Source organism: Conger conger, chromosome 17 (assembly GCF_963514075.1).
Source record: "Conger conger chromosome 17, fConCon1.1, whole genome shotgun sequence".
Classification (NCBI taxonomy): domain Eukaryota; kingdom Metazoa; phylum Chordata; class Actinopteri; order Anguilliformes; family Congridae; genus Conger; species Conger conger.
Window position 1 is genome coordinate 1,066,535 of NC_083776.1, and position 22,801 is coordinate 1,089,335.

Below are 22,801 nucleotides of genomic sequence, written 5' to 3' on the forward strand. Positions count from 1 at the left end.
TGGCCTGTAGGAATGATGATTGTTTTTCTTCTGTTTTATGACTGTTTGTTTTCCTTAAAGAGTGCTGTGGTCACCATGGTTACTGCACGTGCTGTATACTTATGTATGACTCAACCAGTGTTGACTTCAAGGGTGAAAAATTAATTCACTGCCAATCAAAGTGGTGGAATTAGATAACAGCAGTGTCACCTGAAAGGGTTCTTTAAGCAGCTGTGTGTGTGTGTGTGTGTGTGTGTGCGTGTGCGTAAGAGAGTGTGTGTGTGTGTGTGTGTGCGCGTGTGTTGTGCGTGTGCGTGTGTTGTGAGTGTGTGTGTGAGGGTGTGCACGTGTGTGTGTGCGTGTGTGTGTGCGTGCGTGCGTGCGTGCGTGTGTGTGTGCGTGCGCGTGTGTGTATGTAAGAGTGTGTGTGTCTGAGTGCGTGTGCGTGCGCGTGTGCGTGTGTGAGAGGCTAAGCTGGGTCGGACCTTTCAGCAACACAGCATTGGCTGCTTTTCACACCCAGCCATTGCGCACAGGGGTATGTGTTTGTGTTTGTAGTATTATTTCATTTGCTTGGAACACAGTCTTGCCCGAAACACACCCTGGACATTTTTTACATACGGCCATTTTCATACAACCAGATATTTACCAGAGGAAGTAAGAGGTACTGAAGGATTCAGCAGCCATGCCCCCAACTTAAGAGTCAAACCCGAGACCTGTGGGACCCACCTCTCCCAGTCCTGCCCCCCTGTGGGACCCACCTCTCCCAGTCCTGCCCCCCTGCGGGACCCACCTCTCCCGGTCCTGCCCCCCTGTGGGACCCACCTCTCCCCGTCCTGCTCCCCTGTGGGCCCCACCTCTCCCCGTCCTGCCCCCCTGTGGGACCCACCTCTCGCGGTCCCCTGCCCCCCTGTGGGACCCACCTCTCGCGGTCCTGCCCCCCTGTGGGACCCACCTCTCCCAGTCCTGCCCCCCTCTGGGCCCCACCTCTCCTGGTCCCCTGCCCCCCTGTGGGACCCACCTCTCGCGGTCCCCTGCCCCCCTGTGGGACCCTCCTCTCCCGGTCCCCTGCCCCCCTGTGGGACCCACCTCTCGCGGTCCTGCTCCAGCAGGCAGCTGAAGGTGTCGCTCTTGCGGACGAACTGGCGGTGGCTGCGCTGCTCCTCCTCCAGGGTGCGCAGGGCCTGCTTGTGCGCCTGCTCCACCTGCAGCAGCTGGTCCAGCATCCGCCTGTGAGTCTCCCTCTGCTTCTGCACCAGCCTGTCCAGCTGAGGGGACACGGCCTGTCACTCACACTCTTACTCACACACACACACACTCACACACACTCAGATATATACACACACACACACACTCACACACACACTCTTACACACACACACACACACTCTGACACACACACACACACACACACACTCAGATATATACACACACACACACACACACACACACTCAGATATACACACACACACACACACACTCACACACACACACAGACACACACACACACACTCTCTTACACACACACACACACACACACACATGCGTACACACAGCAGACTTTCCACAGCCACTTATACCCTTTAAGATGCCAGTGAATACCAATTCCGAATTCCATTCCCAAAAACTTTCAAAACGAAATGATTTGTTCAAATGTTTGAAAACACATGAGTGCATTTCACTGGAATGGGTGAGTTTGGGGGAGAGTGCGGGCACGGAGAGAGGCAGGGGCTCTTGGAGGTGTTTTTTTTGGGAGGTATGTTGCTGTACCTCGGCCACGGGCTTCTCGTAGATGTCCTCCCAGCCCTGATTGGGCCTGGCCTGGAGCGTGTCGCTCCAGAGGGTCTGCAGCACCTTGTAGGGCTTCACCGACCCGTACTGGGCCTCCAGCAGAGCTGGGTCCACCTGCTCTGCCTTCAGAACGCGGATCACCTCCTCTCTCGCCTGTGGGGCAGGGGGGCGGAGTGATGCTCAGGGCTGACCCTTCATCTCTCACCAGTATTCATCACAGAATGTGTTCTTTAATATTTATTTATGTATTTGTTAATCGTCACTCATGCAGGGTAGGTTGACTGAGCTTGCATGCTCTTTTGTGGTAACGTGTTTCCTGGGAAACTCTCGGAGATCTGCAGAGTATTGTAATCCTACACGCTACCAAAGGGTTAAGTTAGGGCTCCCTGACCCTTGTCTTGAAGAGCCAGGGAGTCTGCTGTTTTTGGTTTTAACGTTAAAATCAGCGACATATTTCGACCCAAGAAACCTGGCAAGGTGATGTCTGTGTACACAGCTGGTTTAATGCTTTAAATCAGTGCTATCGCGGTATATCGACTGTTTTATTTAGCGCAGTAAGAACTGGAAGGCGGTGGTAGGTTTTGTTCCTTCTTTTCGTCTTTAATCCTTCATCCTCGATACGGTAACACTTCTCCAAACTTCAGTGACATGCTTCCGGGGGAGAAAAAACATCACTTGTATCTATTGTATGCTGGTTAAAACACATTGCCTACCTTTTTCGGTCTTTATCCTTGTAGTCATGTTTTTATCTCCCACATGGAAAAAGCATGGCCCTGTTGCTGTTATATCTTCCCCCGGAAGCATTTCACTTTGGCTCAGAAAATTACTATCGCAAACAGATATGATCAAATACAAAAAGACTGAAAGATACCTAACCCGGGGCTAATTCCCCACCTGGAGCGTTCACCGTGGAGTAAGGGACAGAATTCCCAGGGACCTCGGAGTGGCTGTCTCTCGGGTCGGGCCCTATCCCCCAGTCCCCCGCTAGATTAGTTTTTACTGCGCTTACAAAAAACAGTCGCTACACGGCTCTGTGGGGCTGGCCCTCTGCGTGTGTGCCCCGTGCCGGGTGCCGGGTGCTGGGTGCTGGGGTGCCCCGTGCCGGGTGCTGGGTGCCGGGGTGCCCCCGCTCACCTGCAGCTCCCCCTCCAGCATGCTGAGGAGGAACAGGAGGTCGTCCCGGGACAGGTCCCTGCCCTTGCGCCGCTCCCCGCGGCTCCTCCGCACGGTGCCGCTGGCCCCGGGGCCCTCCTTGCTGCGCCCCGGCCGCTCTGCGCTGGGGGGCTGGGACCGGCCCCTGCGCCGGCTCGCCCTCCCGGGCCCCGGCCCGCCCTCCGCGCTGTTGCTACGGGAACGCATGCCGCCTCACCTGCGGGAGGAGCACAAGGCAGCCATCTTGTGTTTTCCACTCTTTTAGATTTAGCACCTCGAGCCGCGGTCTCGGGGGACAGCGCCTTCTCATTCCACTGCGATCGTTCAGCAGCCGAATACAGCCGCAGACGCTAAGAGTAATTAATTAAGACTTAATTTAAGAGGCTGAGGTGCAAAGACACCCCAAAAACCAGTTTCAGTATCGCCGCGTTGCCGGTTCACCCCCCAGAGAGGAGACAGGGAGAGGAGCACGGCGGCTCGGAGAAGAACCTGCTGTTTCTGGGCCAGTCGGCCATTTTGACTCGTGAGCGCCTTACAGACGCGCACAGTGAACAATGGCGGAGGATTCCTGTGGACGAGCCCAGCAGCTGCTCAGACGCTTCAGACGTGTTGGCTGTGTTCACTCTGATTGGTGCGCCCTGCGACATTTGATTTAGTCTCTTATAAACGGGTTTTACTGTGGAGGCTGCGTGTCTTGATCTCCAGAAAGCGTTTCACCCCGGTGAAAGAGCGGGACCAACCCCAAATCCCCCCCCAGGCCCGTCAGCGGGCCCCCCAGCCCTGAGCCCCCCAGCCCTGAGCCCCCCAGCCCTGAGCCCCCCAGCCCTGAGCCCCCCAGGCTGTTAAACCAGCGCTGGCGTGATGGCGTCTGGGCCGGCTGGCGGTGAGTAAGCGCAGCTCAGGGTGACTGTACGCGTACAGACGAGTCGCCGCGCCGTTCGGGCATGATGTCATTTTCACAGCCTTCCTGCCGGTCCTCCGCTCGCCCCTGGCGTTCCGAGACCCGGAGCGTTTACCCTGGAGTAAGGGGCAGAATTCCCTGAGACCGCTGAGCGGCCCCGGGCTGAGGGTAGAGCCCTCCAGTCCTGGTCCAACTGGAGCAACTGGGCCTGTCCGCCGTCTTTCCCAATTAGATCATTTAAAGCAGCTGATTACACAGCTATCAGCTCACAGCTGAGCGCACGCTTCACCTGGTTTCTTTGGTCAGATTTTTTAAGTGAAAACCGGATTCCAGCAGGCCTTGTGGATACCCCGGGACCAGGGATGAGGATTCCTGGTCTACGGATCGGATTCACACGTGTGAGAGGTCTCGAGTTAAAATCCCGGGTTACCTCCCTGCATGTGGAACGATAGCAATCATCGTAATGGTCCTGTCGTCAGCTGCTTCTGTTCCATTCGTCATGGTAACGCTGATGTGATGGGGGCAGCCTGTAGCGTAACGGTTAAGGCACGTGACTGGGACCCGCAAGGTTGGTGGCTCAACCGCCAATGTAGCCACGATGTAGCTGCACAGCTTAACCCCACAGTGCTCCAGGGGGGATTGTCCCCTGCTTAGGCTAATCAACTGTAAGTCGCTTTGGATAAAAGCGTCAGCTAAGTAACATGTAATGTAATGATGTCCTCCGCCTAGCGAGTCACCTCGGATAAGAACGTCTGCCAGGTGACTGTAACGCGGAGTTTCACCCGAATGCAAGTCCGCAAGTCTGAGGCAGCCATCCGTGGGTCTGCTGACCCCTCCAGACAAGAGACAGTAGCAGTTTCTCACCCGACCATGTTTACATTACCACTTAACAGACACAACAACAACCTGCGGTACATTTACAAAGCTGAACGTTTACTCAACAATTCACCCTAAGATACCACAACGGTGCCTGACCTGGGAATTGAACCTTTAACCTTTGTATCTGGGATGCAAGTTCCATGAAAAAAACATAATCCTACATTGCCGAGCAACTGCGTCATTTGGAACGAAGGAGTTGTGGCAGCATAAACAATGCGGAAACTTTAGCTTTGTGCCTGAGTTTAATGTGGGTTGCTGGGCCAGATTCAGAGTGGTTGTGGAAGGCAGTAATGCTTGTCTGTTGAACATCGTGTTCTTTCATAGTTGTGCTGTTAGCGTATTTTCATCTGAAAATGTTGTCAGCTTGGCAAGTCAATGAAGGGGCCTTAATTAATGACCGTGTGAGGCAAAAGCAATCCTCCTCCCTGATAGTAATATTGTTTATGGTGCTACTTGTGTCTGCCTCTGCCCCGAAACCGAAAAACAACAGCCATCAGCAGCATGTGTAACGTCAGAAACCTTGATTACCGAGAAAAGAAAACAAAAAAAAAACATTTTAGCCTTTGTGTTCCTTCCAGGGAAGACTAAATTTAGAATAAATGCTCAATTCTTTCATCCTTTTTTCTCAGGAAAAAAAAAAACCTAAGTAGACCCAGATGAAAAGCCAGTGACATAATCCATTAATGGCATGAGTTAAACTCCCTTTAAATAGTCAACTATTTTGTTTTTCTATCCTTGGTATGAAAGTGTAATTCTGTGTGAAATAAAGTGAGAAATGAAGTGCTTGGAGTAATACCAGTCAGGGCCATTGAGTGTGACCTGATGGTAAATAATAGTTCTGTTTGTTGTTTGAGATTTTAATGCTGTTGATGTTTGCCTTCTGAATGCAGTGGTGTTGCAAAAAAGTGTCCCACAAGCATACACATACGCACACACACATGTACCCACACGCATACACACACACATACATACACTCACGCGCATACACACACACGCATCCACACACACATACACACACACACACACATACATATGCTCACGCGCATACACACACACACACGCATCCACACACACATACACACACACACACACACATACACACACATACACAGCCATTGGGCCCTTGAGCAAGACCCTGAACCCTGCATTGGAGGGTTGTATCCTGCTTCGTCTAATGAACTGTACGTCACTCTGGATAAGAGCGTCTGCCAAATGCCAATAATGTAATGTATTTAATGGCATCCTGAAGCAGTATTGAAATTTAATTATTTGCAATGATGGACATTTTCTTGGTGTGGTACAGCGTATTTGTCATTAAGATGTTTCGCTAAAAAAGTCGTTCTCCTTTTAAACTAATTTGTTGTCTCAGAAAATCAAAACAAAACTAAACAAAACTTTTTGCAGCTAAGTAGCCTAATATTTTTAGAGGCGGTTCAATGTCTGTTTTTAATAACCGTCTGTTCATTTGCAGCGAAAGCCTTGCTCTTCCCTGAACCTCGTCATCTTTTTGTCCTCCGAGCTGCAGCTCCACTTAGCGAATAAGCCTTTTATGTGTCCAGGCTGGATAATGTATTGTACCTGCATTGCTACAAATTATAATAATACTGTTTTAAGTTGACAGGCCCACCTGCTTTCCCAGTTTGCGCACAGACAGCAGTGATTTGTGCTGCATCAGTGTCAGGGTAATATGTTGGACCCAGCTCTTCCTTTGCATAGATGATGAATGTGCTTGATTTAATGGAGATAGCATCATAAAGTCGTTTCAAATGCAAATAGGTTTTTTTTTGCTCGGCCTAGAATTTCAGAACGTGGATTCGTTTTATGTTTTCATGTTTTTATCATCGAGATGAGACAAATTGGGGTTCAGAAACTTGGAACGCTCAACCTGTTCCGCAAATTAGCTTTTCAAGTGAGGAAAGGATTATAATTAAGACTTTTAAGCACGCTGTAAAAATGATGTTTTCAGGGAAAGGAATCGTGCAACCATTCCGGGATGAAAGCCCACTGGTTTCTAAAATAAAGAGACGCGACGAGTCGACCGTCACCCAGTGAGGGAGGGCTTCGGTCCACACCGCTGACTGCACCAGTGCCCCCCACTGCAAGGTGAAGGGTCAGCAAGGCTGCCTGTTAGACCGGACAGGAAGCGTCCCCTGTGACTCATGTCTGTGCGAGCCTGCACTGGGAGATGAATACGAGTGCTTACCCATGCATGCTTCTGTGGAGAGCACGTGCTTGTCTGTGATTGGTTGTGGTGATGCGTGATGTTTGTGTATGGGCATTCCAAATTAGCGCAAAAGAACCGGAAGAAGCTTTAAAATCCGATCTTAAATTTTACACTTTAACCCATTATGGACTAAGGCACCCTATATAAAAACTATAGAAAGGCCTAGGAATCACGATGCGTTTCAACGGTCATGTGTCACATGATCAAATACAACGCTGGCGTCACATCCATCTGCAAATGGAGATCTAACGTGCGGGTCACATCCATCTGTTAAGGGATGTGTTAACGTGCACATCCGCCCATAAGGGGTAGAAATCTTCACTTTTACACTTGAGTTGGTGTGTAGCAAAGCACTTTTCAGGTCTCCTTTAAAATCGTGCAAACTGGAGAATAGGGCTGAGTGTGTGTTTGTACATTTTCATTTTATTTGAGTTTTTAAAAATCCTTTTCTAAACCCCCCTGATCCCCCTCGGCCTGTGGGCCTTGGTGGGGTTTGTTTTAGTACCCGCTGGCCAGAGCCTAAATATTTGGGCTGGTGCTGTCATGGCTCCTGGCCTCGGATGCTCCGCCCGTCCGTTCGTCCGTCGCTGAATCAGAAGACGGACGCCGCGCGGTCGAAACGCCGACACGTTAACCGCAGGCTCGGTGTCTGGCATCGCTTCCAGCCCTGCCTTTGGACGTTCCTTCTGGAATATTCTGCTACATTAACCCTCCTTCCTCCTCTGCAGGAGAAAGCCTGATGGCGTATTGGGAGCTGCCGGGACTTCACCCTTTGCAGTGAAAGTCTTGAAATGGCAGACGGCCCCCCCCGCCCCCCTCCCCGGCCGGCGATAAATCAATCGATCGGTCGGTCTCTGCGTTTGTGCGTGGCCTTTCTCGAATGCGACGCAGTCTCGTGATTTCACCTCGCTCCGTTTGTAAGTGACCGTTCTGGCTCAGGCACGGACAGTGTTTGCGTTCAGAGATGTGTTGGAGATTTAAGATGTAATGTAAGATCTAATGTAACCTCATCCCCCGCCAGTGTTTTACACCCACGGTAGAGAAGCCATTTCCCTCCTGAATACAGCCCAAAAATATTTTTCATTGGAGATGGATGTTGCCATTTAATTGGCCGGTTAGACTTCTGGAGGCGGATCCAGTGGAAACGAGACTCAGATGAATACTTTGGCCAGAACTTTGGCCAGAACTTCTGCTCTGCGGCAGGAGAGCAGTCGGATCCGAACAGACTCCGGGGGCCATCTGGTTGTTGCTTTTTAATGTGCTCTTTATATTAGTATTATTTCAATGAAAACGGCGCACTATATTTTTTATGATTGACTGTGATTTTCTGTTATTTCTCTGGCCGAGCTTCTGACTCTTTATTCCCCGAACACTGGCCGTGCATGGGGGCAGGGCGTGCAGGCGGGGGAACTCAGACCAAACGCTCGGAGAACCAGGATCAAGTTCCCTCAGAAAGCTGCGCTCGTGCACGGAGCAGCGATACGAGACCTCTCTCTGGCCGAATTTATCGCCCACAGTTGTATTTACTCATCCCGCATTGAAAATAATCTGCATGTTGGGACCTTAAGTTCCGTCCGAAGCTAGGGCCACCTTCAAAGAAGGAGTTTCTGACGGTAACGCCATCGGTCCTGGAGTTTTAAAGCTGTGTTTGTGAAATGCAGACACAGAGCCAGCGTTTGGAACAGTGTCTGGAACCCCCCCAGGCCCACCCCCAGGCTTCGGCCTGCTACCGTGGGGAGTGCTGAGTGCACTTGTCAGCCCACTTGTCTTGGGGGGGAAGGGGGCGTAAGACATATGGGACGGCGAGGCTGAGCGGTCGGGCGCTGGTCTGGTTCTGTGTGCGCCTCACGCACACCGCGAGCGTGGGCCTGAATTCCACAGCGAGTGCCTCACCGCTGTGCGGCCCAGAACCGCGCTGGGAACGGCCCAATTAACAGGAAGCGCTGACGGGCTCCTTCCTCCCTCTCTGTGGCGTTTTCGCCCTCTGGGGAGGGGCGGGGACCGGGGCTCTGAGCGGGCGGGTTGAAAGGTGAGGGTACAGGTGTCTTCCTGACTCCAAATGGATTGGTCCACACACGCGCACACACACACTGACACACACACACACACACACACACACACGTTCCCTGCTGCAGTTAAATTCCTGATGTGATGACTGTGGTGATGATTGATGCAGATTGGACCGAGTGAACAGGAATGAGTTACCTGAGACAGATTCCGTAGATGTATTCAATTCTACACATTACGTTTTTAGCTTTGCCATCACACTAATCATGCTCATATTTCATCTTTATACAGCACATCATTGGTTTAACCGCATATTCATTTTTCTTCTCCTGGTGCAATATGGCTTTGTATGCTTTCCATAACCCAGTGAAAAATCCCTCTGTCTGAGCCAAGTTGGACCAACGCACTGATCCCAATACTGGAGACAAGCTGATTCCAGAACAGGCGACCAGCACACTAATTCTGACACACTGGCTTGTTCACTCTCCCTCCCCCTAAAGCAGAGGGTGTTGTCTCTCCCTCCCCCTAAAGCAGGGCGTGTTCACTCTCCCTCATGCCAAAGCAGGGCGTGTTCTCTCTCTCTCACCCTAAAGCAGGGCGTGTTCTCTCTCTCTCACCCTAAAGCAGGGCGTGTTTTCTCTCTCACCCTAAAGCAGGGTGTGTTCTCTCATCCTAAAGCAGGGTGTGTTCCCTCTCCCTCATCCTAAAGCAGGAGGGCGTGTTCTCTCAAGCTAAAAGCAGGGCGTGTTCTCTCATCCTAAAGCAGGGTGTGTTCTCTCATGCTAAAGCAGGGCGTGTTCTCTCTCCCTCCCCCTAAAGCAGGGGGTGTTCACTCGCCAGATTTCATCTTTGCCAAATCTTCTACCACGTGACCTCTTCATTAAGAATTTCTGTTCAAAGAAATATTTAAGCCAATTGTTTGATTATAAAATGACTGTGTACCCAGATAGGCCAACTTTAGGAATGCTTTTTTGGAACAAAAAAAAGCTCTCGTTTCCATAGCAATTACCATCTCAATATCATATAATAACTCTCTAAATGTGTGCCAGACTGTTATTCCATAAGTAAAGCTTGCGAGTTACAGCTATGCAAAGAAAAAAAAAATCCACGTGGTTCGCTTCAAGCATCTAAAAAATATTTGCCGATACATCAGCTGTCAGAAAAACACTTTAAAAGTGGTAACATGAGAGTCTCTTTTTCACCTGCTTGTGTTCTTGCCAGAAAGCAGCTTAGTGCATTCCTGGCGCAGGAGGAAATTCAGATAAGTGTGCAGGTATGCCATTCGGCTGGGTAACTCTAGAGGACTTTCCTGTGCTGATTTATGTAAGCTATCAATTATTTGTTATTAGATTTTCTCTGCAGTCCTGCCCTAATGACAGGACCAACTCTTGGCCCTGAGATATCACAAGTCTTGTCTGTCCCTTTCTCTACCTGTCTGCCTATTTGTACGTCTGTCTCTCTGTCGGTCTGTCTGACTGTAACATTACTACAATAGCAAGCCAAGCAAGACATATTCCCTTTTCTTAAAGGGGAGTGCCCTCACTGTGGCAAGATTTACATTACATATACAGTGCTCTCCATAATGTTTGGGACAGAGACCCATCATTTATTTATTTGCCTCTGTACTCCACAATTTGAGATTTGTAATTTAAAAAAAAACATTGCATGTGGTTAAAGTGCACCTTGTCGGATTTGAATAAAGGGAATTTCTATGCATTTCTGTGCATTACCTTGTAGAAATTACAGCAGTGTTTATACACAGTCCCCCGATTTCAGGACTCCATAATGTTATGTAAATGAAAGTAGTCATGTTTAGTCAAATGATCTTTGTTGCATATCCTTTGCATGCCATGACTCCCTGATGTCTGTGACCTATGAAAATCAGGAGAGTCCGGATAACTTATTTTCAGGTTGTCCTGCAAGCGATACTAAAACGCTTTGCGTTTGAATGGATTTCAGTGGGAATTGGGGTTGGGACTAGATTTTGGAGGGCACTGTACATTTCAGCCCTGGAGCAGACCCTCTTATCCAGCAAGGCACACTGCTCTTATTTGTACACACAGTCCGTTCTTACAGCAGAAGCAGTTCAGCATGAGTGTGTTGCTCATGGAAATCAGACTTGTAAGTTGAGACCCACGGAGGTTGAGATCAGCCTCCTACCTGAGTATTGGGTTGGAGTCAGATTTTGTGCTGGGTTACGTACCAACGTTTTACCCTCCAACCTTCTTAAAATCCCCAACCAGGCTGTCTTCACTGCAAAAACCAAAAAATAACACGTATTTTAGGCTTATGTTAAGACATCTCAATTTATTTAACTTTGTTTGCTAAATAAGACAAACATTATTGCCAATGCCACTTGTCACGCAAATCTCATGCCAGGACTTCCCAATGGAATAAGAAAATTTCACGTCACATATCAAGCAAATTGATTGGTTTAAAATAAGCTAATATTTTCTATTTGAGAGAAAAATGACCGGAATTTAAAAAGCTGTATGCAGAGCCGCCTACGAGCAGCCAAGACCAATACATACATTTGCTGAAATGTCTGGGTCTCTGAGTACAACATCACAAGCAGTTATTCGGCAAAGTGTAGGTGCTGGTGTTCTGAGATGGGCCGTTTCATACGATAGACATCATACTTGTGTGTAGATAGATAGATAGATAGATAGATACTTTATTCATCCCGAGGGAAATTTTAGGAGTGTGTAGCGTGTGATGGTCTGTAGAGAGGAGCTCGTAACAACAAGCTTGAACCCCTGGCTGGATCCCTGCGCTCTCTTTCAGAGGATAGACAAGCGAAGAGAAGCCTCTCGCTGCACGTGGGCGTATTTGTGACAGTGCTGCCACCTAGAGGAGGCAGAGAGGCACTGCTCGCCGGAGCCCCCACAGCAGACAGCACAGACTAGGGGGAGTGTGTATGTGATGAACACACACTGGTCACATGCATATATACACTGCACGCACACTACCTACCTACTGTATACACACCACATACACACACACAGCTACCACATACTGTGCATGTACCTACCACATGCTCACACCAAGGAGAAATCCCAATTTTCTTTTTTTTTGGGGGGGGGGGGGGGGGGGTTACAGTACTACCTAATACAACATAAGAATACTGGGGGAGCATTTGATGTTTTCCTAAGGTTGGGGGGAGCATTTCCCCCCCTGCTCTCCCTGGATCTACATCCATGACACACACACTCACACTTCCTTCAGTAATTGATGCTAATATGAATTGAACGGCTTAATTGGATCCTAGTTTAAATGTAATTAATTTGTCTGTCATTAGCACATTGAGTGGCGGGTTTGCTGAAGGTGTGTAAAAGTCTGGCAACAGTTTGTTTGAAGCCATCGCCTAATTGCTCCACTCTTAGCTGGATTTCTCCCAGATCTGATGAGCCAAGACCTTAAGTACTCCTGGTAATTTCCACAGAATGTCTCTTCAGGCGTGAATAAGCCCGCGACAGAGCAGTGCTGACCCGAGACGAGAGAGAATTCACAGCAGAGCGGCTATCGACTCATCGCGAGGAGGGTTTATTTCCGGAGCATTCTCACTGTACCGAGAATGGCGATGAGTCGTCCTTTCGGAATAAATAGACGGGGGCGCGTGAAGCGATGAATAAGCGCAGTATCGCCGGGCGCATGCCACGGGAGGACAGGGAACACATGTCCCGGCGTCATTCCGCGTTATTCCGGACGGTGACCCCAGCATCCCCGCCAGAAAACGTTTTTTCGTTCCGTTCCGCGTCTTTGCTTAAAGCGGCAACTCGTCATCTCCAAAATCGCCGAGCGGCGTGGCAGCGCACGCGTATGGACCCACAAGTCCTTCAGACGAAGCGCGCGGGGCTGCGGCACTGCTTCACCATGCACGCACCTTTAAATTTTGTGCTTGACTGTGCCGCTGATCTAAGTCAAAGGAAACTTCCAACTATTGTTAATATCTTGTATGCAACATAGCGGAACACTATTCAATTTCACATATTTAAAATGACTCTTCCCTCTTGAGGCATGAATTAAAAGATGGCTTTTTTTAGTTCAACACTGAAAGAACTTTTCAACTTTTTTCTGTAGAAAATAAGGCGTTGCCGTGACAACTTTAGCAATGTTCAAAGTTTCAACTAAATCTGATGAAATTGCATCAAGTAAATGATGCAAATATATCCAGCAAGTTTCAAAACCATTGCTTTCTTTTTTTTGCTTCTAGAGTGTTGGTTTTTCAGATCTGAGTATAAAACTTTGCTGAAGACAGTGGCCTTCTTGTGATTTATCTTTTATGAAAAATTGATGAGAAAATATTGAACGGATATGAAACGAGAGTAATTTGAAGCAAGCTCAAACTGTTTATGCTGCTGTTCACGGCTAACAAATTATGTATGGCCTTGCCGATTCATCAGCTATATCCAGAAGTAAAGTGTTGATTCTATTTGAGATTGCATCATGTCTGAGATTACATCATGTCTGTTGGGATTGTGAAAAGCAATGTGAATGTCCATCCAAACACTTACCCTGGGTTTCTCCCTCTGCGTTATATACCTACTGCTTCAGGCTTGAGGGAGAGCCTTGGATAACATCTGTCTTTTCTGTACGCCTGTACAAACATGTCAGGCTGTTTATGGTGCCTGCGTTAACAACTGCGCAATAATTAATCATCCATTCGTAATTAACTCATGTTCATAGATGCAAAAGGAGTAAAATAGCGAGTCTTATAGGCACTAATCTGTTTACTTGTGGATTATAGTTAGATGTACATTTTATTTTGTTGATGACCTGCGTCATTGTTTTGCATTCTGTGCTTATATCAACAGTAGCTACAGCCCTGTATCATTGCTTAAAGGTACAATGGGTAAAACATTGTTAAAACATTGTTACAAGACCGTTGTAAATCCCTTCCTATCATTGAAAAAGGCTCACTGACATGTTAGATAGATAGATAGATAGATAGATAGATAGATAGATACTTTATTCATCCCGATTTTACCTGTCAATTTATGTTGACTCACCCTCTGCCTGTGTTTATAGTCCTTAAATTCAGGTTTCAAAATTGACAGACTGATCTTATGTTGTGGTTTGAGGGTGTTTGTAATGTAATGTAATGTAATGTAATGTTTGTTGCTACAATTCATCTCTTGACCATGAGAAGTCCGGATTTACCTATTGAACCTTTAATGCTCATACAGGAAGTTACAGTCGTACGATGCTAACCGCAGCTATGTATTGTAATCACGCACAACATCCAAACATTGCAGCCATGTATCAGCGCAGCGGCTGGTTCTGGTTCTGGTTCTGGTTCTGGTCCTGTGGGGCATTGCGCTGGGGGGTCGGCTCGGGCCGGTGTGACTGCCCAGACATCATGCTGACACATCCCCGAGAGCCCCAGATGGGGTGTGGGGGTTTGGGGTGGGTCAGAAAAATGACCGAAATATAAAAAACTGGATGCAGAACCGCCTACGAGCAGCCAAGACCAATACATACATTTGCTGAAATGTCTGGGTCTCTAAGTAGAACATCACAAGCAGTTATTCGAACTGCACCGAGTGAGAAGATTTTAGGAGGGAGAGAGGAGTTATGTTATTGAAGTTGTGACCCCCTCACGTTCACTTGTTTTGGGCTGTGGGGGGTGGGGGGGGTCAGTTCTGGGAAGGGGTCGCTGGTGAATTTGGAGGGGAATGATGGCAGTGTTTGTGTGTGGTTGGCATGGATACGACATCACAGGACTGCTGAGTAGCGCAGCCCTGTCACACTGTCAGTGTGAGCCCTGTGGTGGAAAATAGAATGACAGGAGAAGGGTCAGGGCTGTGTGTGTGTGTGTGTGTGTGTGTGTGTGTATATATGCATGCATGCTTGTGTGTGTGTGCACATTTCTGTGTGTATGTGTGCATGTTTGTGTGCGTGTGTGTGTGTGTGCGGGTGTGTGTGCGCATTTGCATGTGTGTGCATGTTTCTGTGCGCGTGTGTGTGCGTGTGTGTGTATATTTGTGTGCGCGTGTGCATGTGCCTGTGTGTGTATGTGTGCATGTTTGTGTGTGTGCATTTGTGTATGCATGTGTGTGTGCATATGTGTGTATATTTTTGTGTGCATGTGCGCGTGTGTGTGTGTGTGTGCGCGTGTGTGTGAGTGAGTGTGTGTGCGTGTGTGTGTATGTTTTTGTGTGCATGTGCGTGTGTGTGTGTGTGTGTTTGTGTGCGTGTGTGTGCACATGCATACATGTGCGTAAAGGTGGGAAGCCGGCAGGAATTGTGGGAATGCAGCTGGAAGTGCGTCGGGATAATGCCCACCTGGGCGGGATTGGTCTCAGGCTCGGAGCAATGTCCACTTTCCCGTCCGGCTGTAACGTGGGAATTGGGGTCCGCATAGAAGGAAGTGTTGGGAGGACCGTCACTATGTGAGGAATGACACAGCAGAGCTGCCCAGATTCACATCCCTCATTCTCGGATCCTCGGTCTGTAGTGGTTCAGATTACCCCCTAAATTCCACACATTTCGGGTCAGGACCGAGCTCTAGGTTTGTGTGTCGGCGGTACCAGTGGTACCATCTGCTCCTGTCAATCAGCATGGCCTGAAAAGCCAGACAGCCAGACACTGAACCAGCACTGTGCCTGCACCACTGAGAACTCTGCCCAGCCTACCCTCAAATCCGGTGTACGAGCCCCCATACGTTTGAATTCAGAGTGGTGCGCACACTCTTTCCTTTGGTGCCTGACTGTTCACATCCTGACCAGTAGATGGCAGCATGGTGAACTAGACCGGTGTTTCTCACTTCCAGCCCTGGGACCCACTTGCCAGAAGGTTTTTGTTGGAGCCAGGAACTCACACACCTCATTTAATGACTGAACCAAACAACCAAAATTCCCTTGATTAGTTCGATTAGGTGTGTGAGTTACTAGTTACAGCAAAAACCTTCTGGCAAGTGGGTCCCAGGGCTGGAAGTGAGAAATACTGAACTAGACAGTGCGCACTCAAGGAGAAAGCAAGCAGCAGAAATACTACTGAATCTTCTCTCGCTCTTGTCTAAAATTAATAACCCTATTAGACTGATCTATTACATTCAATCATTTTACATTCTTATGTTATTTTACCATCTTATTCAGAGCCATTTACTCAGGTTAGTTTTTAATTATATTTTGCGCAATGCATTTATGCTTCTTGATATTTGCGCTTGATGCGATGGAAGTGCGTGACATCAGAATCGAACCCGTGGCTGTGCTTTTTACTGTTCCCTGAATAACTTCCTGCTATTCACTGATAGGGCGGGTGGAGGGTCCCACCGCTTGTGATTGGTCGCCTCTGTGCACAGCAATTTGTGAAGTCACAGCAGCCAAAAATGCCCTGAGCTTCCTGTGACCTCTGACCCCCGTGAGTCACCTCTGACCTCTGACCCCTGACCTCACACGTGCCGACACTGGTCCTGTATCCACTGTACTGGGGGGCGGGGGCAGGGGAGGAATTCCCAAATTGTGCTCTGTCGTCAGGATTCCCTGTCACAGACCAGGGACTGACCAGAGCTCTGGCATGGTGATGGTCCAGCAGTACGGGTGTTTTCTGTCTTAACTTATATAAACAAATATAGCATACCACACCCCACCACCCCCATATACCACACCCCACCACCCCTATATACCACACCCCACCACCCCCATATACCACACCCCACCACCCCTATATACCACACCCCACCACCCCTATATACCACACCCCACCACCCCATATACCACACCCCACCACCCCCATATACCACACCCCACCACCCCTATATACCACACCCCACCACCCCCATATACCACACCCCACCACCCCTATATACCACACCCCACCACCCCATATACCACACCCCACCACCCCATATACCACACCCCACCACCCCATATACCACACCCCACCACCCCCACATATACCACACCCCACCACCCCCATATACCACACCCCACCACCCCATATACCACACCCCACCACCCTCACATATACCACACCCCACCACCCCATATACCACACCCCACCACCCCATATACCACACCCCACCACCCCCATATACCACACCCCACCACCCCATATACCACACCCCACCACCCCCATATACCACACCCCACCACCCCCATATACCACACCCCACCACCCCCCCATATACCACATCCCACCACCCTCACATATACCACACCCCACCACCCCCATATACCACCCCCCACCCTCACATATACCACACCCCATATACCACACCCCACCACCCCCACATATACCACACCCCACCACCCCCATATACCACACCCCACCCCCCCATATACCACACCCCACCCTCACATATACCACACCCCACCACCCCATATACCACACCCCACCAACCCCACACATATACCCATTGTCCCACTGGGCAGTTTGCTGGGTGCTCAGGCCGCTGATGAGTGGGAAATATTCGTCTCTATTAGTGTCTGTCCATTAGGGTTTGTTGGGTAATTTGTCCCGCAGGGGATTTCCCTTATTAAGCCCCCCGTACAGAGCCCCAGCGAGCCACACATGCGGGCGCAGAGTTCAGGAGCTGGAGCGGGTCAGATGAACCCGCTGTAATCCGCACCGCCTCACGGGGGCTTAGCCCAAAAATAGGGTCACTCGATACGGCCCGAGTGGGGTGACGGCTATCGCACGGCTGCGTTTCGGGCATGGCTCGCGCGCGGAGGGGCCCCGTGCGCGGAGGGGCCCCGTGCGTTACCCTCACACACCACACAGCACTGAGAGCAACAGCGTCTCAGACATGCCGGGCCTCAGAGCCGTGATATGGCAGCGATATGCAAAACCAGTTTCTGTGAGACTGTACTGCCGATAGACATTTGCAGCTTGCTGAGGATGGACGGAAGCTTTACTCCTCGCGTGATTGGCTCCTCGCGTGATTGGCTCCTCGCGTGATTGGCTCCTCGCATGATTGGCTCCTCACGTGATTGGCTCCTCACGTGATTTATGACAGGTCTGGCAAAAGGGGGGGGTGTGGCCTTCTTCTTCTCCTCTGACACGTTTACACTAGACAAGGATTCACTCTATCCTGTCGGAACCGCGAGGTCGAATTTCTTTGGCAAAGCGAACACCGGCCTCAGACTGTGTGTGTGTGTGTGTGTGTGTGTGTGTGTGAGTGTGTGTGTGTGTGTGTGAGCAGTGCATGGATGTGTGTGTGTGTGTGTGTGTGTGTGCTTTTGGGTTTTTCCGGTACTTTGCTACCCCAGTATTGTCCAAATGCAGAAGCGATGGGAGCCTGGCTAAATGGCTAAGTGGGGGGGTGGGGGGGCTCTGCTGGTCTAATTTAGCTCCAACGGTTTCACCTTCATATGGACGAGTTAGTAATTTGACCTCCATAATCACGAAGGGCTACCAGGTCTAAATCAGTCTGCTGAATCAGCATTTTATTCCTGCTTTACAGAGCCCACCACTGCCACACACACACACTCACACAAAAACACACACGTGTGCACCCCAGCCTTGGTCATCCCAAGATGCACCACTATGCCCCAAACACACTGCATCTCAAACACACCACATCCCAAACACACACCACATCCCAAACACACAGCAGCCAAAACACCAAGGGCTTGTGAAATCCTTCACAAGGACACCCTGCAGACACACCTGGCTTTCCATTTCGAAGAACCCCCCCCCTGCCTCTGGTGCAGGGGCTTCTGGGATAGCAGGCAGCTCTGTAACCTGAGCTCCGGGAGTTCCAGAAGAGAAAAGAGTGACTAACTTTACTGCCATGCTGCAGTGCTCAAACCACGTCAATCTCCACAAGAATTCTACTCTCATGTCTAGACTTATATCTAGACAACTTTTTTGCAAAATAATTATTGGCAATGAGGTGAGACAGGATGACTAATTTCAAGATTTGCCAACGGGGTAAGAAAATGTCACTTGTCGAGTAATTGGTAGCTCAAAACAAGCTAATATTTTCTACTTGAGCAAAAAAAGAAAATAATTTTAACTGTTATTACAAGACCAAAACACTTAAGACACGTAATCGTTTTGCAGTGTAATGTGTTTTTCTGTACAATCACACAACACTTTACATACACATTCGTGTTCCTCTCTCTGCCCTATCACTCATCTGCGTCCGGTCTGTTGGGCACGCACATGCGTGTGCGTGTCCGGGGAGAGTAAAACGCGGTAGTGCAGTAGGAGCTGGCCGCCCGTCCCTCAGCCTGGGGTGTGACCTTACCTGGGTACACTCTGGAGCTGCCCCCCCGCGGTCCTCCCACTGCCTCTTCCTCTGCTTCTCCTCTTCCTCTGCTTCTCCTCTCCTCTGTCGCCTGCGTGGAGCACAGTGGGCCGGTCCGGGTTCTGGCCTGGGCGGTCCTGGTTCTGGCCTGGGCGGTCCTGGTTCTGGCCTGGGCGGTCCTGGTTCTGGCCTGGGCGGTTTGGGTTCTTGCCTGGGCGGTCCTGGTTCTGGCCTGGGCGGTCCTGGTTCTGGCCTGGGCGGTTTGGGTTCTTGCCTGGGCGGTTTGGGTTCTTGCCTGGGCGGTTTGGGTTCTGGCCTGGGCAGTTTGGGTTCTGGCCTGAGCGGTCCTGGTTTTGGCCTGGGCGGTTCTGGTTCTGGCCTGGGCGGTTCTGGTGCTGCAGTGCTGGCGCTGGTTCCTGCAGGAGCTTCCCCTGCCGCGACGGAGAGCCGAAGAGGGACAGAGCAGTGAGTGAGAGAGCAGGGGAGATACAACCTGGCACGCAGAACTCAGCCAGCCTGCTAAATTTACCTCTTAACCTTTCACACTCTCTCGCTCTCTCCCTCGCTCCCTCCCTCCCTCCCTCCCTCTCTCTCTCTCTTCCTCTCTCTCTCTCTCTCTATCTGTCATAAGAGCAGGCAGCACGGTGTGCACCATTGTCTTAGGTGCTTGTCTTTGTTCTGCTCTGGTGAGGAGCGGTGCCTCAGTGTGTGACAGAATGACAGGGCCCCGTTACGGCAGCGCGCTCCAGCTGCTTGGTGGTTGAATAATAACTCCCTGATGTGCTGAAAGCTCAGCCCGTCAGAAGAGGAGCTGAACTTCCGTCAGACACGCTCAGTTTCCAGGGGTTTTTATGAGGAATTTGTTCAGAACCCATACTGTCAGTGTGATGACATCACAGCATGGCATTGTGGGTATTGTAGTCCACATCTTGTGACCCAGCATTGTATCCATTTCAGTTGTTTCCTGTGGCTCTCTAACCGCAGGTGTCACTCGCTGAGTGAGGCAAACACGATGCTTTCAGAAATTCCGGCTTCCCTCCAAATTCAACATCCATACCCTTGGCCAGTGGGACAAATCTGAAACGGAAGTACATTACATTACATTAATGCCAATTGGCAGACACTCTTATCCAGAGCGACATACAGTTGATTAGACTAAGCAGGAGACAATCCTCCCCTGGAGCAATGCAGGGTTAAGGGCCTTGCTCAAGGGCCCAACGGATCTTATTGTGGCTACACCAGGGATTAGAACCACCGACCTTGCGTGGTCCAGTCCTTTACCTTAACCACTACGCTACAGGCCGTGTGGAAGTAGGCTTCCAAATGTCCGACAGGGGAGAGTGTCAGGGTCCCCCCGGAATGTTCCGGGGCTTAACCGTCCCGAGCGTTACGGAGCGTGTGACGCTGTCGCTCCGTCTCTGCAGACGCCCCGGAGAGCGCCGAGCAGGAGGACACCGCAGAGAACCTTCCGGAAGACAAGGAAGCAGACACGGAAAAGCGCCAGCCTCCAAGTCAGAGCGGGAAGCCGAACAAGAGGAAGACAACGCTCTCGGCCGAGAGGAAGACCACGCTCTCGGCCAAGAGGAAGAAAAAGACTCCACAGGTCTGCACTACCGCATGCGTCTCCTTTCAGATCTTCAGCCTTTTACTGTGTTTTTGTTTTCAAATATGTCTGGGTCTGCTGGGTTTAAAATGCCAATTAGGGAATCTGAGAGCGTTATATAGGAATACACGCGGTGTAAAACATCATCTTAGCTGCACTTATGGCTTTCTTCCAACACTCTTGATTCCTATAACGCTGAGTGTGCCTTTTTAATCTAAGTGTACGAAAGAAAAAAAAGAAAAAAGTCCTCTTTTCTATTCTCAAAAAGCACAGCGATGTTATAAGACCCTTAAAGGAGGAATAGCGATGCTCTTGTGATCGACATTAAAGTGGTTTTGACATCCGCTCCCCGTGGTGTGACGTTAGCGTGTGAAACGTGCCGTTTCTGACCCCTCCCACGCTCGTTAACCGTTTGATATTCCTGCAGAAAGAATGCCTCATCGCTCCGGAGGAAAGGGAGGAGGGCGGCGACAAGGAGCCCAAGCCCAAGAGGAGGAGAAAGGTATCATGGGAAATACTTTCCACGGCTTCCAGGGGCCTAGCCTGCACGTGAGGAGGAGGAGGAGGAGGAGGAAGATGTTCCTGAATCTTATTCTCTTAGAGCACAGGCGTCAAACTCCAGTCCTGGAGGGCCGCAGTGTCTGCTGGTTTTTGGTGTGTTTCAGCACGAGAGATACATTTTAAAGTCTTTCATTGGCTGAAGAGTCCGCGCACCTTGTTCTCAAGTCCTTAATTGGCTGCTGATTGAAAGGAAACCACAAATACCTGTAGACACTGTAGGCCCTCCAGGACTGGAGTTTGAAACCCCTGTCTTAGAGAGTGCGGATGAAGTTCTGTTCGGATGTCATGTACTCAGATTCAGTGAAGATGGTTTATTTAGATGATCCCTGAACCTGCCAAAATGAGTTAGCAAAAGTTTATTAATAATTCAAGGATGTGGTTGATGAATGCTGAATGAGTTCAGAGGTTCTGCTTCGTTGCTGTTCAAACGTACTGCGCGCCAGAAGATCTGAGCTTTGTGCTCTGACGCATAAGCACAAGTGTGTGTGTGTGTGTGTGTGTGTGTCTGAGGATTATTATGGTGCAACCAGCCAAAATGTGCAATTGCATGAAAGAATAATTTTGTTCTGACTATCAGTGCAAATCATCGTCTTTTGAAATGGTCAGCAATGTACTGAAGTTTAAAGAGCTACTGCCTGAGTCAGTGTGCGAGTCAGTGTGTGAGTGTAAACAGACCCAGGTCTGTTTACCCCAGGGGCGGTACGCAGCGGAGCTTCTCAGGTTTTGGCTGGAGCAGTCCGCCCCTCTCCTCTGCGAGGGGGCGCTGGGTTCAGAGAAATGGGGTCCCGGCGTACTGCAGAGGGGGGCGAGTAGACCCTCCGGTTGTCACTGAGTCAGGAACAGGCCTGCCATGACACGGGCCACATTCGCCAGACCAAGGGAAGCCCCAGCCCTCACCCTGTGGCCAACGGAGCCCCCCCTTCTCCCCGTATACCCCCAGGGGCTGTTACCCCCCCAGAGTATGCTGCCCATATGCCCCCTGGGGGCAGTTACCCAATAAACAGACTACTGTATCAGTCGGATGATGTCGTTCTGATGAATCAGGAGAAGCCGGTCGGCCCAGAGGTTTTTGGCACAGTTAGGCCTTCACTCTGATCGCAGGACAGAATGTTCTGCAGTAAAGTGTAACCCCTGACCCCTGTAGTTACACAGCGTCTGAAAATCCACGCTAACGTTACACAGACACAGCAGCTCGGTGTCGTCATACCCCCCCCCCCCCCCCCCGCCCCCCAAAATAAAGTGTTCTGTTTGTCCGTGCAGAAGAAGACCATCTCCGACGTCCTGGCCACCTCGGAGCCCAAGGCGGGGGGCCCGGTGGACCTCCAGAACCTGGTCCTGGAGCACTACTCCGACACGCGCTCCGTCATCGAGCTGGAGGAGCTGAAGCTGCCGGGTGAGAGAGGAGAACGGGAGCGAACGCATAAATAAACAACCCCCCCGCCGACCTGCACCGCACACGTGGGTGAAAAAAAAAAAAGTATTCCCAGTACGGAGAGCTTAGAGCTATTC

General features: G+C 50.1%; 2 protein-coding genes across 8 annotated transcripts in view; one reads left to right on the top strand and one right to left on the bottom strand.

Annotated features, from left to right (window-relative positions):
• The window catches only part of filip1l (filamin A interacting protein 1-like), a 56,726-nt gene extending 37,464 nt beyond the window's left edge, over positions 1-19,262 (bottom strand). The window contains exons 1-5 of one of the 4 annotated variants that reach the window (XM_061226121.1): positions 19,129-19,246; positions 11,137-11,186; positions 2,905-3,139; positions 1,750-1,923; positions 1,069-1,247 (exon numbers count right to left, since the gene is read on the bottom strand). In XM_061226121.1, the coding sequence (XP_061082105.1) occupies positions 1,069-1,247; positions 1,750-1,923; positions 2,905-3,129 (578 nt within the window). In that variant the 5' untranslated portion in view covers positions 3,130-3,139; positions 11,137-11,186; positions 19,129-19,246. Of the gene's footprint in view, positions 1-1,068; positions 1,248-1,749; positions 1,924-2,904; positions 3,140-11,093; positions 11,187-19,128 lie in introns of all 4 variants that reach the window. The other 3 variants (XM_061226119.1, XM_061226120.1, XM_061226122.1) reach the window with 3 other exon arrangements.
• Positions 1-22,801, top strand: part of cmss1 (cms1 ribosomal small subunit homolog) — a 74,625-nt gene that overhangs the window by 46,149 nt on the left and 5,675 nt on the right. For 3 of the 4 annotated variants that reach the window (XM_061226125.1, XM_061226123.1, XM_061226127.1), the window contains 3 exons: positions 20,553-20,731; positions 21,159-21,233; positions 22,553-22,685. In XM_061226125.1, coding sequence (XP_061082109.1) covers positions 20,553-20,731; positions 21,159-21,233; positions 22,553-22,685 — 387 coding nt within the window. Of the gene's footprint in view, positions 1-18,632; positions 18,810-20,552; positions 20,732-21,158; positions 21,234-22,552; positions 22,686-22,801 lie in introns of those variants that run through there. The other variant, XM_061226126.1, reaches the window with a different exon arrangement.